At 45.1% G+C, this 11,637-nt stretch overlaps 1 protein-coding gene across 1 annotated transcript; it reads left to right on the plus strand.

Annotated features, from left to right (window-relative positions):
• Positions 1 to 29: 29 nt before the first annotated feature.
• On the plus strand, positions 30 to 11,583 carry csf1rb (colony stimulating factor 1 receptor, b). Its single transcript, XM_077504403.1, has 22 exons — positions 30 to 1,220; positions 2,775 to 3,044; positions 3,134 to 3,442; positions 3,615 to 3,751; positions 3,819 to 3,981; positions 4,048 to 4,384; positions 5,716 to 5,831; positions 5,909 to 6,017; positions 6,108 to 6,268; positions 6,367 to 6,479; positions 6,938 to 7,067; positions 7,175 to 7,276; positions 8,277 to 8,387; positions 8,458 to 8,602; positions 8,682 to 8,743; positions 8,907 to 8,998; positions 9,079 to 9,201; positions 10,112 to 10,223; positions 10,304 to 10,403; positions 10,470 to 10,590; positions 10,672 to 10,765; positions 10,833 to 11,583. Exons 1-22 carry the CDS (start codon positions 1,175 to 1,177, stop codon positions 10,901 to 10,903), a joined length of 3,024 nt encoding a protein of 1,007 aa, XP_077360529.1. The 5' UTR covers positions 30 to 1,174; the 3' UTR covers positions 10,904 to 11,583.
• Positions 11,584 to 11,637: the final 54 nt, after the last annotated feature.

Consider the following 11,637-nt stretch of genomic DNA (forward strand, 5'->3'; position numbering starts at 1 on the left):
TCTTCTGTCTGAGGCCATAGAATGTTTGAGACTGGTTGAGGTCTAAGATTGTTGGACATCTGAGGCCATTGGAGGTCTCAGACCATTGGACTTTTGAGGCCGTTTTATATCTGAGGCCACTGTAGATCTGAGACTGTTGGGAACTGAGGTCTTTAGCCACAGGTAATCTGAGGCACGTGGGGATCATCTTTTGTTGAAGATCAGAGACCAAAGAGGGTTGTAGACTTTTTGGAGAAAGTAGTTTATTGGTGATCTGGGGCTGTTTGACTACTGGAGGTCCGAAACGGTTTGAAAGCTTAAGCCAGAGGTCGTCTGAAGCACTTCGGGGTCATCTACCGATGAAGGTCTAAGACCATAAATGGTTGTAGACTACTGGAGATCTGAGGTTACCGGTAGTCTAAAACTGAGACTGTTAACAGTCTGAGTCCAGTAGAGTTCTAGAGCCATAGAAGATTTGAGACTGCTAGGGGTGTGAGATCATTGGACATCCAAAGCTACTGGGGGTCTGAGACTGTTGAACGTATAAGACTGCAGGTTTGCGGTCATAAAAGGTTTGCGACTGGTGGACGTTTGTGGCCATTGGCCGGCCAAAATTTTGTGATCTGAGAATATTGATAGTCTGTAGCTATTGTAGATCTGAGGCCATTGACACTCTGAAATGTTTTTAGGTCTGAGACTGTTGGCAAACTGAAGCGATTCGAGATCTGAGATAACTGTTCAAGGTGAGAGACTATTGAGTTTATTTGCAAGTCTGAGGAAGCTATTGGAAGTCTTAAGAGTATTGGAAGTCCAAAACTTTTTCAGATGAAAGTGTTGGTAGTCTGAAGCCATTGTAGAAGTGAGGACACTGCTAGAGCTCTAAGACTATTTGAGGTCTGAGACTGTTGGCTATCTGAGGCCACTGCTAGAGTCTGAGATTATTGAAGGTCTAAATTTGCATGCAGGTCCGAGACCAAAGATGTTGGACATGTGAGGCCAGTTCATGTCTGATGCTGCTGGAGATCAATTGAAGATCTCAGACTGTTGGATGTCTAAGACCCTGGAGGTGCTGAGGGAGCTTGGCCAGTTAGAATGGGGGCCCGAGGAGGTGGGCTGAGTTAGTGAGCTCCTATCAGGAAGTTGTATAGCTGCTTGAGTGTCTGTCAGTCAGAGGAAGAATAAGACGAAGATCAAGATGCTGTTGTTACCTTTTTTCCTGCTGCCAATCATCTCCGCTGAAGGTAAGTAACCAAACCAAATCACTGCTGTTATTAAAATATCATGGAACATAAAAGTAAGTCATGAGTAGTTATTTATGCTACTTAGTGGAAAGAGGAACTTGTGTTGAAGAATATTGACAAGGAAAAAAAATGTTTTTGACATATACCAAATGTTTAGGATGTCTTTTTGTACTGTATGTAATTTCATGTTCATTCAAGTTTGTCAAACTAAACTATTGATCAGTTATTGATAACAACATGTATGTGGAGACAAACACGTTCCATAATGGCCAGTCCGCTGATTAATGGTATGTGGGCGGAGCTACCTGCTGTCTCCAACTGCACGGTGCTAGGTGTATTCGCGGCTAATGTTACTGTGAAAATGTACTTTTAATGTATTTTTGTGAAAGACCTGCCAATTGGATCATCTTGACTATTTTCCTGATCCTGATGAGGACAGCACCTTTTCTTCCTCTTTTTTATTTTTTTATATTTTTTTTTCCCCAGACGGGCACGCACACACCCGCACACACGCGTGTGTGCGTCCATCCAAACTGCTGACAGACGTTAAGTCAAAGGTTTCACTTCTGTTTTTCTCACCATCTTGTGAAACTCAACCGACATGTTAACAAAAATCTCTTCTTTGGCCTCAAACTAAACTTCACGAATCATCTGGAAGAATTAAGACCTAATAAAAATGTATAAATAAACCTATACCATATTGTGTATTTACTGGTTTATGTATAAGGGTCACATGTGATTGAGTGGTTAAAGGGTTTGAATCTGGTCTACGGCTTTCCTGTGTGGAGTTTCCATGTTTGCTGAAGTACCCGCTTTCTCTATGTGTACTGCCCCCCTCCTCCGACCCATACCAGATGCCTAAGTCTGTCACTGGATGACTTTTGGAGATTGGAGGTTATTGGTGGTCTCGGGCTGTTGGCAGTCTGAGGCCATGGAAGATTTGAGACTGGTAGAGGTCTGTGATCATTGGACATTCAAGGCTATTTGAGGTCTGAGACCTTTAAAGGTCTAAGACTGTTGGAAGCCTGATGCCATAAAAGGTTTCAGACTGTCGGACGTTCGAGGATATCGTAGGTCTGAGATCACTGGAGGTCTGAAACTGTCGACTCTAAATTGTCCATATGTGAGTGTGAATGCTTGTCTACGTGTGTCCTGACATTGGCTGCGAACAGTCCTGGGTATGCCCCATGCCTGATGCCCAAGTCTGTCAGTGTGTGACTTATGGTAACAAGTGGTTATTGGTGGTCTGAAACTGTTTGAGGTATGAGACTGTTGGCAGTCTGAAGCTGTAAAGTTTGAGATTGTCGGACATCCAAGGCCATTGACTCTAAATTGCCCATAGGTCTGACCGTCTGAATGTGAGCGTAAATGGCTATTCTGGATGTAGTCCACTTCTCATCCAACTCATGTTGGATGCCCGAGTGTGTGCAGTTTTATCCTAAAAATCAGGACATATGAAATGGTATAAAACAGTTTAAAGTTATAACTCCACAACTGAGTCCTAAGTGTGACATCACGGTGAAAAGGCCTACTGATCACATTGTCTTCCTTTAGGCTTTTCTTTTCCATCTATTCGACTGAATGCAGACCCACTGCAGAACGGGTCTGAGGCGGTTTTGACCGCAGGCTCTGCTTTCAACCTCAGTTGTCACGGGAACGCACCGTTGCACTGGTCCAGCACGGCGTTCTCCATGGCAAAAGTGGTGCGCGGAAGCATGCTGAAAGTCTGGAAGGCCCATCCGAAACACACGGGAACATACCGATGTGCCTACGCCAACCGCAGCCTTGAACAATTTCACGCCTCGGTGCACCTGTACATCAAAGGTGAGCTAAATTAGAGACCCCTCAGATGACGGCACTACTTCTTAATTGTCCCTTAGATAAAGTCACTTCCCTAATCAATCATCCCTCAGATCCATCCAACCCGTTCAACGTCTTCGTCGCACCTCGCTCCACACCCAACATCTGGGAGGGTGACAACTTCCTGTTCCGTTGTCTCCTGACCAACCCGTCAGTTACCAACTTAACCCTCCAATTAAAGGAAGACCAGGCAGGGGGGCGGGGCCAGGGTCTTCCCCCAGGCATGAAAGTGAGTGTGGATCCCCGTGCAGGAGTCCTTATACACAAAATAGAAAGGAAGTTCAGCGGATGCTACGTCTGCACGGCCTGGTACAACAACACACGCGTGACATCCAGTGAGCTACACCTCATCGTCATGCCAAGTAAGGAGCCTGTCTAATACTCACTTGCCTGTCTCTCTAATCTGTCTATCTTGACTTCTCTGTCTCTGATTTGCCTATCTCACGTGTCTCTCATTTGATAGTCTTTTAGCTATCGGACTCTTGCTTGTGTATCTCATTAATTTGTCTGACATTTCTCTGTGTGTATGTTTAGGACAGCGTCATCCTCCTGAGGTGTCTCTGAATCAGAGTAATTTTTACCGTTTGGTTGGAGAAACGTTTGCGGTAACATGTGTGACAAGTAACCCCTCCCTCCTCTACAGAATCTCCTGGACACACCCCGAAGTAGAGGTGAGAATTGCTCTTTGATGTTTTGTGTTGTTTGACATTTGACGGACGGTCTCATGCTGGCCTACAGGCTCCAAACACGACTCAGACCCATCGTCGTACCCACAACCGGGTTTACATGAACAACACGTTAACCGTCAGTACCGTCAGCCGACAGCACAGCGGGCGCTACGCGTGTACGGCGCATAATAAGGCCGGCAACGCCACAGTGACGGCCAGGCTCCTCGTCTTAGGTGGGAGGCAGCTCAGGTCATGGGAGTTGTGTCAATCACACGTTTGACTTGCGTTCTATCCGGCAGACGCTCCATTCCTGACTGCCTTCCTGGAGCGCCGTACTGTTGCTCCAAGTAGTGCCAATGTTAGTGCAAGAGGCACGGAGCCGTTTGGACGACAACCTGCCAACGCAAATGACAAGTCGGTGACGGACGACTGGGAAGTGCTAGCCAATCTTAGCATGGATACAATGGAGGCTAGCAAGATTAGCAGCAGCAACAGCAGTACGGTGGATGTGCTTGAAGGCGGAGATGTCATGTTGACCGTCGCCATAGAAGCGTACCCGCCAATCAGGAGCCTCAAATGGACCTTGCCGAACGACAGTGTGTCACACATGCAGAGTTACGCGGCTAATGGCTACAGGTTAGCATGAGCCCACATTTTGGCCCTCTTTGTGCACTCCCAACATACTTCAGTGCCACTGCCTTGTTTACTTTCTCTTTTGTTATGTCCCATCACATTCTTTCTTATTTGTTTGCTTGTTGCAACCATTACTTACTTCAGTAGCACTACTTGGCTTACTACCTTCTGTAATATGCTGTCCTATTTGATACTTCTTGTGTCCAGTCCTCACCAGGTGTGATGCTTGATCCTTAACGTCTTTTCTGTTCTGTCCTGTCCCATCTTTTTCTATTTTCTACTTCATTGCGTAACTTCCGTAGCACTACATAGCTTACTAACCTTGTCGTGTCCTGTGCTGTCCTCTTTGCTGCTCATTGCCATCCCTTCCTCATAGAGCAGGGTTGTCCAAACTTTTTCCTCTGAGGGCCACATACAGAAAAATAGAAACCTGCAAGGGCCACTTTGATTGAATTTTTTAAAGTTATTTATTAACACAGTCATTGCCAGACCAGCAAAAAATGCATAATTTGACGTATTTTTCCGTCAATGGCAGTGAATGAGTTAAACATGTAAAAAAATCAATGAATAAATTAAATTAAATAAATTGTTGATATAATGTGCAGTTACTTATTGAAAACTGCTAACAGTCACAAGGCAAATAGTGACCCCTGTGTGCCACTATAATAGATATGCCTCTCCACTGAGCAGCAGCTGATCCCAACTTGACATTCTGAACCATAACAAGAACAATCAGTCGTCAACTGACCACACTTTAGAACCATTAATCTAATGTGATGTTTTCACAAATTGTACCTTGACACTAAGCAACAAGTGGATTAAACTATTTTTATTTCTGAAACTGAATTATTAGCTGGAAATTTGTGTCTTTGCATAGCTAGAAATGTTTAATCGACCCTCATTTTTTATTTTTAAACAGCATTGAAAAATTATTTTTAGTATTTGCCGCGGGCCGCCAAAAAATGTATGGCGGGCCGCAAATGGCCCCTGGGCCGTAGTTTGGACACCCCTGTCATAGCGTGTGACATTACCAGGTTCATCAAGCCTGTCCTGTCCTAACCGTTTCCTGTCCTGTCCTGTGATATTTGCTACTGGTTATGGCCTTTCCTCAAATCATTATTAAACATGACTGTTTATAGTTTTCTCTATAGATATGTGTATTTTGTATCGTACTTATTTAGTTGTATTGTTTTCTTATTTTTGTTTGTGCAAGTAATTATTTACAGTCTTGTTATTGTGTACATGGCACGCATACTTTGGATCCTTTTAAAAAATCTCAAGGGATTAGTCCTCCATAATCTAACGAATTTTAAGGATCACGTTTCCGTTGGCAGGTCCCAAGCAAGCTTGCTCCTGCGTCGCGTGCGTGATGAAGAGAAAGGTCTCTACGCCTTACGGTATGCTAATGCCCTCCTCAACGGCTCCTTCAACTTTGACCTGCGAGTTCTTCGTAAGCAGCTCTTCCTCATCGTCTTCCTCATTGTCGGCGGCACCATTGATCTTATCGGCTGTTTTTGTGCGACGCAGGTGCCCCGAGCGGTATCATCACGGTGGAAAACGACACCCTGATTTGTAGCGGTTCGGGTTTTCCGCCGCCCACCATCTTGTGGTCGCGATGCAACGGCCTTGTCGAGACGTAGGTTTAAAAACGGGGGTGGAGAGGACAGTCTCCGCCTTCGCCGCGCTCTGGTTGGCAAATCCGAGTCATTCGGACTCCCTTGTGTAGGTGCGGAGAGGTCGCGGCCAATCAGCCTGATGATGTCACCACGCAAGAGGGGGAGACGCTGAAGAAACACCTGGCCCTCCCGCAGGCACCAGTTGATGACATCACCATTGAGTGCGTGTCCACCAACAGCGTGGGACGCTCGCGAGATGTTTTCTTCCTGCGTAAGCGCATAAATAATCCCCACCCCTCCCAATTTTTTGGAATGTTGTTTATTCAGGCCCTGCTGGATGTCTTTGACATGTTGTCGTTGCCGTTTCAGGTTCTGTAGGTTCCGGTGGCAAACGTGAGTCGACGGTGCCCCTGGCGGCCGCTTCTGCGGGGGCGACCCTGCTCCTGCTGCTCGTCATTTTCCTCATCATCAGGATCAGGCGGGTTCGTATGTCGTCATGAACACGCTTTCTTCCTCCTTGCGCTTCATCATCATCATTATTGTCATCAACAGATTTTTAATCGTCCTCCTTTTCTCCTTCCTTATTCTTCTTCCTTTTTCTCCTCCTCATCTTCTTTCTCCTCTTTTTCCTGTTTCATCACTCTCTTCTCTTTATCTTCTTCCTCCATTTATTCCTTGTTCCTTTTTCTTCCTCCTTCACCATCTCCTGCTCCTTCGTTCTTCCTCTTCTTTTTCTCCCTCCTTTTTTCTTCTATTCCTCCTCATCTTATTTTCTTTCTCCTCCTCGTCTTCCTCACTTTTCTTTTCCTTCTCTCTCATCTTCTTTTTTGCCTCCTCACCTTTCTACTTGACCTCTTTCTTCATCTCTCCACTCCTCTTCTTTTGGCCTCCTTCTCATCGTCCTTCATCTCCTTGTTTCTTTCTTTCCATCCCTTGGCAGCAACCCAAGTACGAGATCCGTTGGAAGATCGTGGAGAGTTGCTCAGGTAACAACTACACCTTCGTGGACCCCAGCCTACTGCCCTACAACAACCTCAAGTGGGAGTTTCCTCGAGACAAGCTGCGCCTGGGTAACCTTTCACCTCCCACCGACCGGACCGCGCCTCTTCCCTGACCCAGGTTCCAGAGCTTTGCCTTGACTTTTGACCCCATCGCTTGCTCACTCTGTCTCCATTAGGAGGTGTGTTGGGGTCGGGGGCCTTCGGGAAGGTCGTGGAGGCCACAGCCTACGGCCTCGGCAGTCAGGACGAAACACGCGTCGCCGTCAAGATGCTCAAACGTAAAATGCAACTACACAACCATGACATAGCTGCTACATTACTACTGCAACACTTAGACAACTATTACACAACCTTCACACAACAATACACAACATAACGACTACACAATAACATACCGCCTAAAGAATTACTTCACAGCTACTTTGAAAAATACTCAACAACTACCGTATTTTTCGGATTATACGTCGCTCCGGATTATAAATCGAACCAGCCAAAAAATTCATAATAAAGAAGGAAAAAACATATATAAGTCGCACTGGAGTATAAGTCGCATTTTTGGGGGAAATTTATTTGGTAAAATCCAACACCAAAAACATACATGTCATCTTGAAAGGAAATTTCAAATAAAAATAAAAGAGTGTACGGTATACTAACGTTACATGACTGACATGCCTGGTAATGTCAGTAACGACGTAACATATTAAGAGTTTGTAGCGAGCAGTGACGGGAGTCGGAGGCGGAGTGTTGAAGCGCGGAGCCAAAGGCTGGCGTTTTATTGACATCAGCTTCTGAGGTCTTAACAGCAACTCCCCACTCAGCTAGAAGCTAACAGGCTAACTCCCCTTTTCCACATAACAAAACCTTCCCACTCGGAACTTTCCCTTCGTCCCAACGTTCCATGGGTGAATTATGTTCCCATCTCTACAAGTTATTCATATAACTTTAGTATAAAGAACATGCTAACAAGTTCACCAAACTATCATTTTCACTCCAAATCACTAAATCCAATGAAATCTTCATCCTCGGTGTCACTTTTAAACAACTCCCCCAACTCGGGAGGTAGACGATGCAATGTTGAATTTATCAACACAGGCCTAGAGCGCCCTCTTGCGGTTTAGTGTGAAAATAACATGTGAAATGGTATAATAATGTGTTAATTTCACACATAAGTCACACCAGAGTAAAAGTCGCACCCCGGCCAAACTGTGAAAAAAACTGCGACTTATAATCCGAAAAATACGGTCCTCGAGTATTTCATAACAAGTACTTGTTTTGCAGCGAGCGCTCACTCTGAGGAACGCGAGGCACTGATGTGTGAGCTGAAGATCCTCAGCCATCTTGGTTACCATGACAACATCGTCAACCTGCTGGGAGCCTGCACTCGAGGAGGTCACTTAACTTCTCTTGACCTCGCTTTACATTGCCTCAACGTAAAACGTTTTACTCACTTGACTTTTAGGGCCCATGCTGATGATCACCGAGTACTGTTTCCACGGCGACCTGCTCAACTTCCTGCGCACGCACGGTCAGCACTTCGTGGCGGCCATGTTGAGTCTGGAGCCGGCCGAGCACGACGCCAAATACTCCAATGTCAGACTCAGGAGGTGCGATGACCTCATCTTCTCCCGTTTTGGCTCATGTGCACACGTGTCACAATAGTGTGTGCGTGTTTTTGTGATACAGTGACAGCGGAATCTCTTGTTGTTCCGAGTATCAGGAAATGCAGCCCATGCTTTCACACTTAGGTAATACACACATGGACGGATTAACATGGATGCACACTCACATGTCACATACATACACAAATGTCTCACACACATGCACATCACACACTTGCGCAACATAAACACACATCAAATCCATACACAGTAACATTTGCGTGTGTGTGTGTGTGTGCATGTCCCTCAGGTGTCGAGCGAAGTGCGCGTTTGTCTATGAGTGACCTGATGAGGTTTTCATATCAGGTGGCTCAGGGTTTGGACTTCCTGTCTACACGAAATGTAACACATGCACACACGCACTCTATACATACATGTGAGTGTGTCGGGTCAATATATTTGTGTGTGTGTGTGTGTGTCAGTGCATCCACAGAGACGTGGCAGCGAGGAACGTGTTGCTGACCGACCGTCATGTTGCCAAGATCTGCGACTTTGGTTTGGCGCGAGACATCCGCAATGATGACAGCTACATCGTACAAGGAAATGTCAGTGGACAACTACACAACTACCACACAACGACGACTACTAGTAGTTTCAAAACTACTACACAAAAACTACATGACTACGAGCACAACGCAACAAATTCACAGCTACTACACAACTGCAAAACTAGTATGCAAAAGCTACACAATTACTCACAACTACTACACGAAAACTACACAACTGCCAATAAAACTACCACACAACTATGCAAAAACTACATGACTGCTACACAACTCCCCAGCAACTATTGCATGACTACTACACTACAGCTACCCAACTACTACACGACTACACAACATATATCTACTACTTCACAACAACTACAACAGTATCACACAACAACTACACATGAATTATTAGTACATGAACTACTACATAACTTCACAACTAGTATGCAACAACAACAGTTACTGCACAACTACTACACAATTATTATATAACAATTACGCAACAACTACAAAAGGGCCACACAACTTCTCCACTCGTACTCGACAACTGCACGGCTTACATGTGACAACTGCACAACAACTGCACAACTTTTATGCAACAAATGCATAAACACGACACGACTGCTACACAGTTACTATACTGTGTAACAATTACACAACTACTACTTGACTTTTACACAACCAATACACAAAAACAAGTACACGACAACTAATATGCAACAATTGCACAATTACTAATACACATCAACTACACCACTACTAAACGATTACTATGAAGTAATTACACAACTACACAACTAATATTCAATAATGACTTCTACACAACTACTACACATTTCTGACAAGCAGCGCCCTCTTGTGTTTTTGTTTGACAGTCAGCTTCCTGTGGTGTTTACATGTGACCGTTTGCTTCTGGCTTCTTTTACTTTGAAAGTCAACTTCCTGTGTGCTTTTATTTTGCCAGGCACGTCTCCCGGTGAAGTGGATGTCCCCCGAGAGCATCTTCCAGTGCGTGTACACGGTGCAGAGTGACGTCTGGTCCTACGGCGTCCTCTTGTGGGAAATCTTCTCCCTCGGTAACCGCGCCAGCGCTCCTCAACACCCCGTGACCTCACGTGACATCATGTGACCTCTGACCTCTGTCTGTCACCTTCAGGGAAGAGTCCTTACCCCAACGTCGCCGTGGATACCAAATTCTACAAGATGATCAAAGATGGCTGCCACATGGGCCGGCCCGACTTTGCCCCGCCGCAAATGTGAGGCCGGCGAACCCGTCAATCGAGTTGATTGACAGCAGCTTGATTGACAGCTCTGTTTTTCAGGTACCAGCTGATGACGTCTTGCTGGAGTTTGGAACCGACCGACCGGCCGACGTTCAAGATGATTGGTCGGCTGATGGAAAAGCTCCTCCCATCTGTCAAGAAGGCGGGTCAGAGCGAACAGGTGAGGCCCAATCGCGCGCCGGCGTGCGCTTTGATTGACAGTTTGAATGCTCCACTGTGTTTTTTCTATTTGCCGCTCAAGCCGACGTACAAAAACATCGACGAGCGCGGGGAAGATGAAGAGAGTGAGGATGAGGAGGGCGGGGGCGGAGACTCTCTGAAGGGGGAGGAGCAAGGTGACCATCACTGAGTGGCTCTTTAATGCTTCTTGAAATTTGAGTGTGTGTCACTTTACTGCTTCAGAGGGCGGCGTGGAAGACGAGGAGTCGATTAAGATGACGAAGATGACGAAGAACATTTACCAGCTGTCCTGATGCGCTCGTCCAATCAACTTCGACTACGAAAACATTCTTCATAAGTCAAAGGTCCTTTTTCTGTTAAGTGAACTCAACCACAGGCTAAGATCGATAAATGTACAGTACAAAGAAAATGAAATGCTGTTAAGGTAGCAATATTTACACAGTTACGTGTTCTGCTTGTATTTTGAAAGTCAAAGTGAGCCAAAGCAAAGTTTGCCTGCTTGGGATATTAACTAACTGGAATAATAAACAAAATGGCTCTAACTCACAGCAGTAACGTGGTGCAACAAGTAACGGCACATACTGTATATTGTATCTTGTATTGCATATTGTATTGTATATGCGAATCCCATTTTAGTGTTGCTCTGTCAGTGTAGTACCACCTTGTGCCACAACATGCCTCAGCGCTCTACTGGAGGTAAATGCATTGTAACTAAAAGCAAGAAGAAGAGGCAGAGAAGGTCTGTGAGTATTGTCATATACTCTTGTTTTTTTGTTTTTTGTTTTTTTTTTGTATGTGTGGCTGCTCCATAACATCAATGCTAATTCCTTTTAGCCAGTCTATGGTGTTTTACATTCTATTTTAGCAATAAGCTAGTCGATTTTTGTTATTGTGTGCGTTTTTTGGTGTTTGAATACACAATGATGACTTATCTTTGGTTTTATATGTGAATTTTGCAGTAAATTTCAACTTTGAGTGACAAATAAACACTCTGCCTCGTATTTGACATGTGAACCAAAACGATCAC

Source organism: Festucalex cinctus, chromosome 18, assembly GCF_051991245.1.
Source record: "Festucalex cinctus isolate MCC-2025b chromosome 18, RoL_Fcin_1.0, whole genome shotgun sequence".
NCBI lineage: Eukaryota > Metazoa > Chordata > Actinopteri > Syngnathiformes > Syngnathidae > Festucalex > Festucalex cinctus.

Bases quoted from the DNA above. Each gene is read 5' to 3' on its own strand.
- csf1rb (XM_077504403.1), top strand. From the start codon at position 1,175: ATGCTGTTGTTACCTTTTTTCCTGCTGCCAATCATCTCCGCTGAAG. The intron at 3,752-3,818 runs GTGAGAATTGCT...GCTGGCCTACAG, and splicing joins GGACACACCCCGAAGTAGAG to GCTCCAAACACGACTCAGAC. The intron at 5,832-5,908 runs GTAAGCAGCTCT...TGTGCGACGCAG, and splicing joins CTTTGACCTGCGAGTTCTTC to GTGCCCCGAGCGGTATCATC.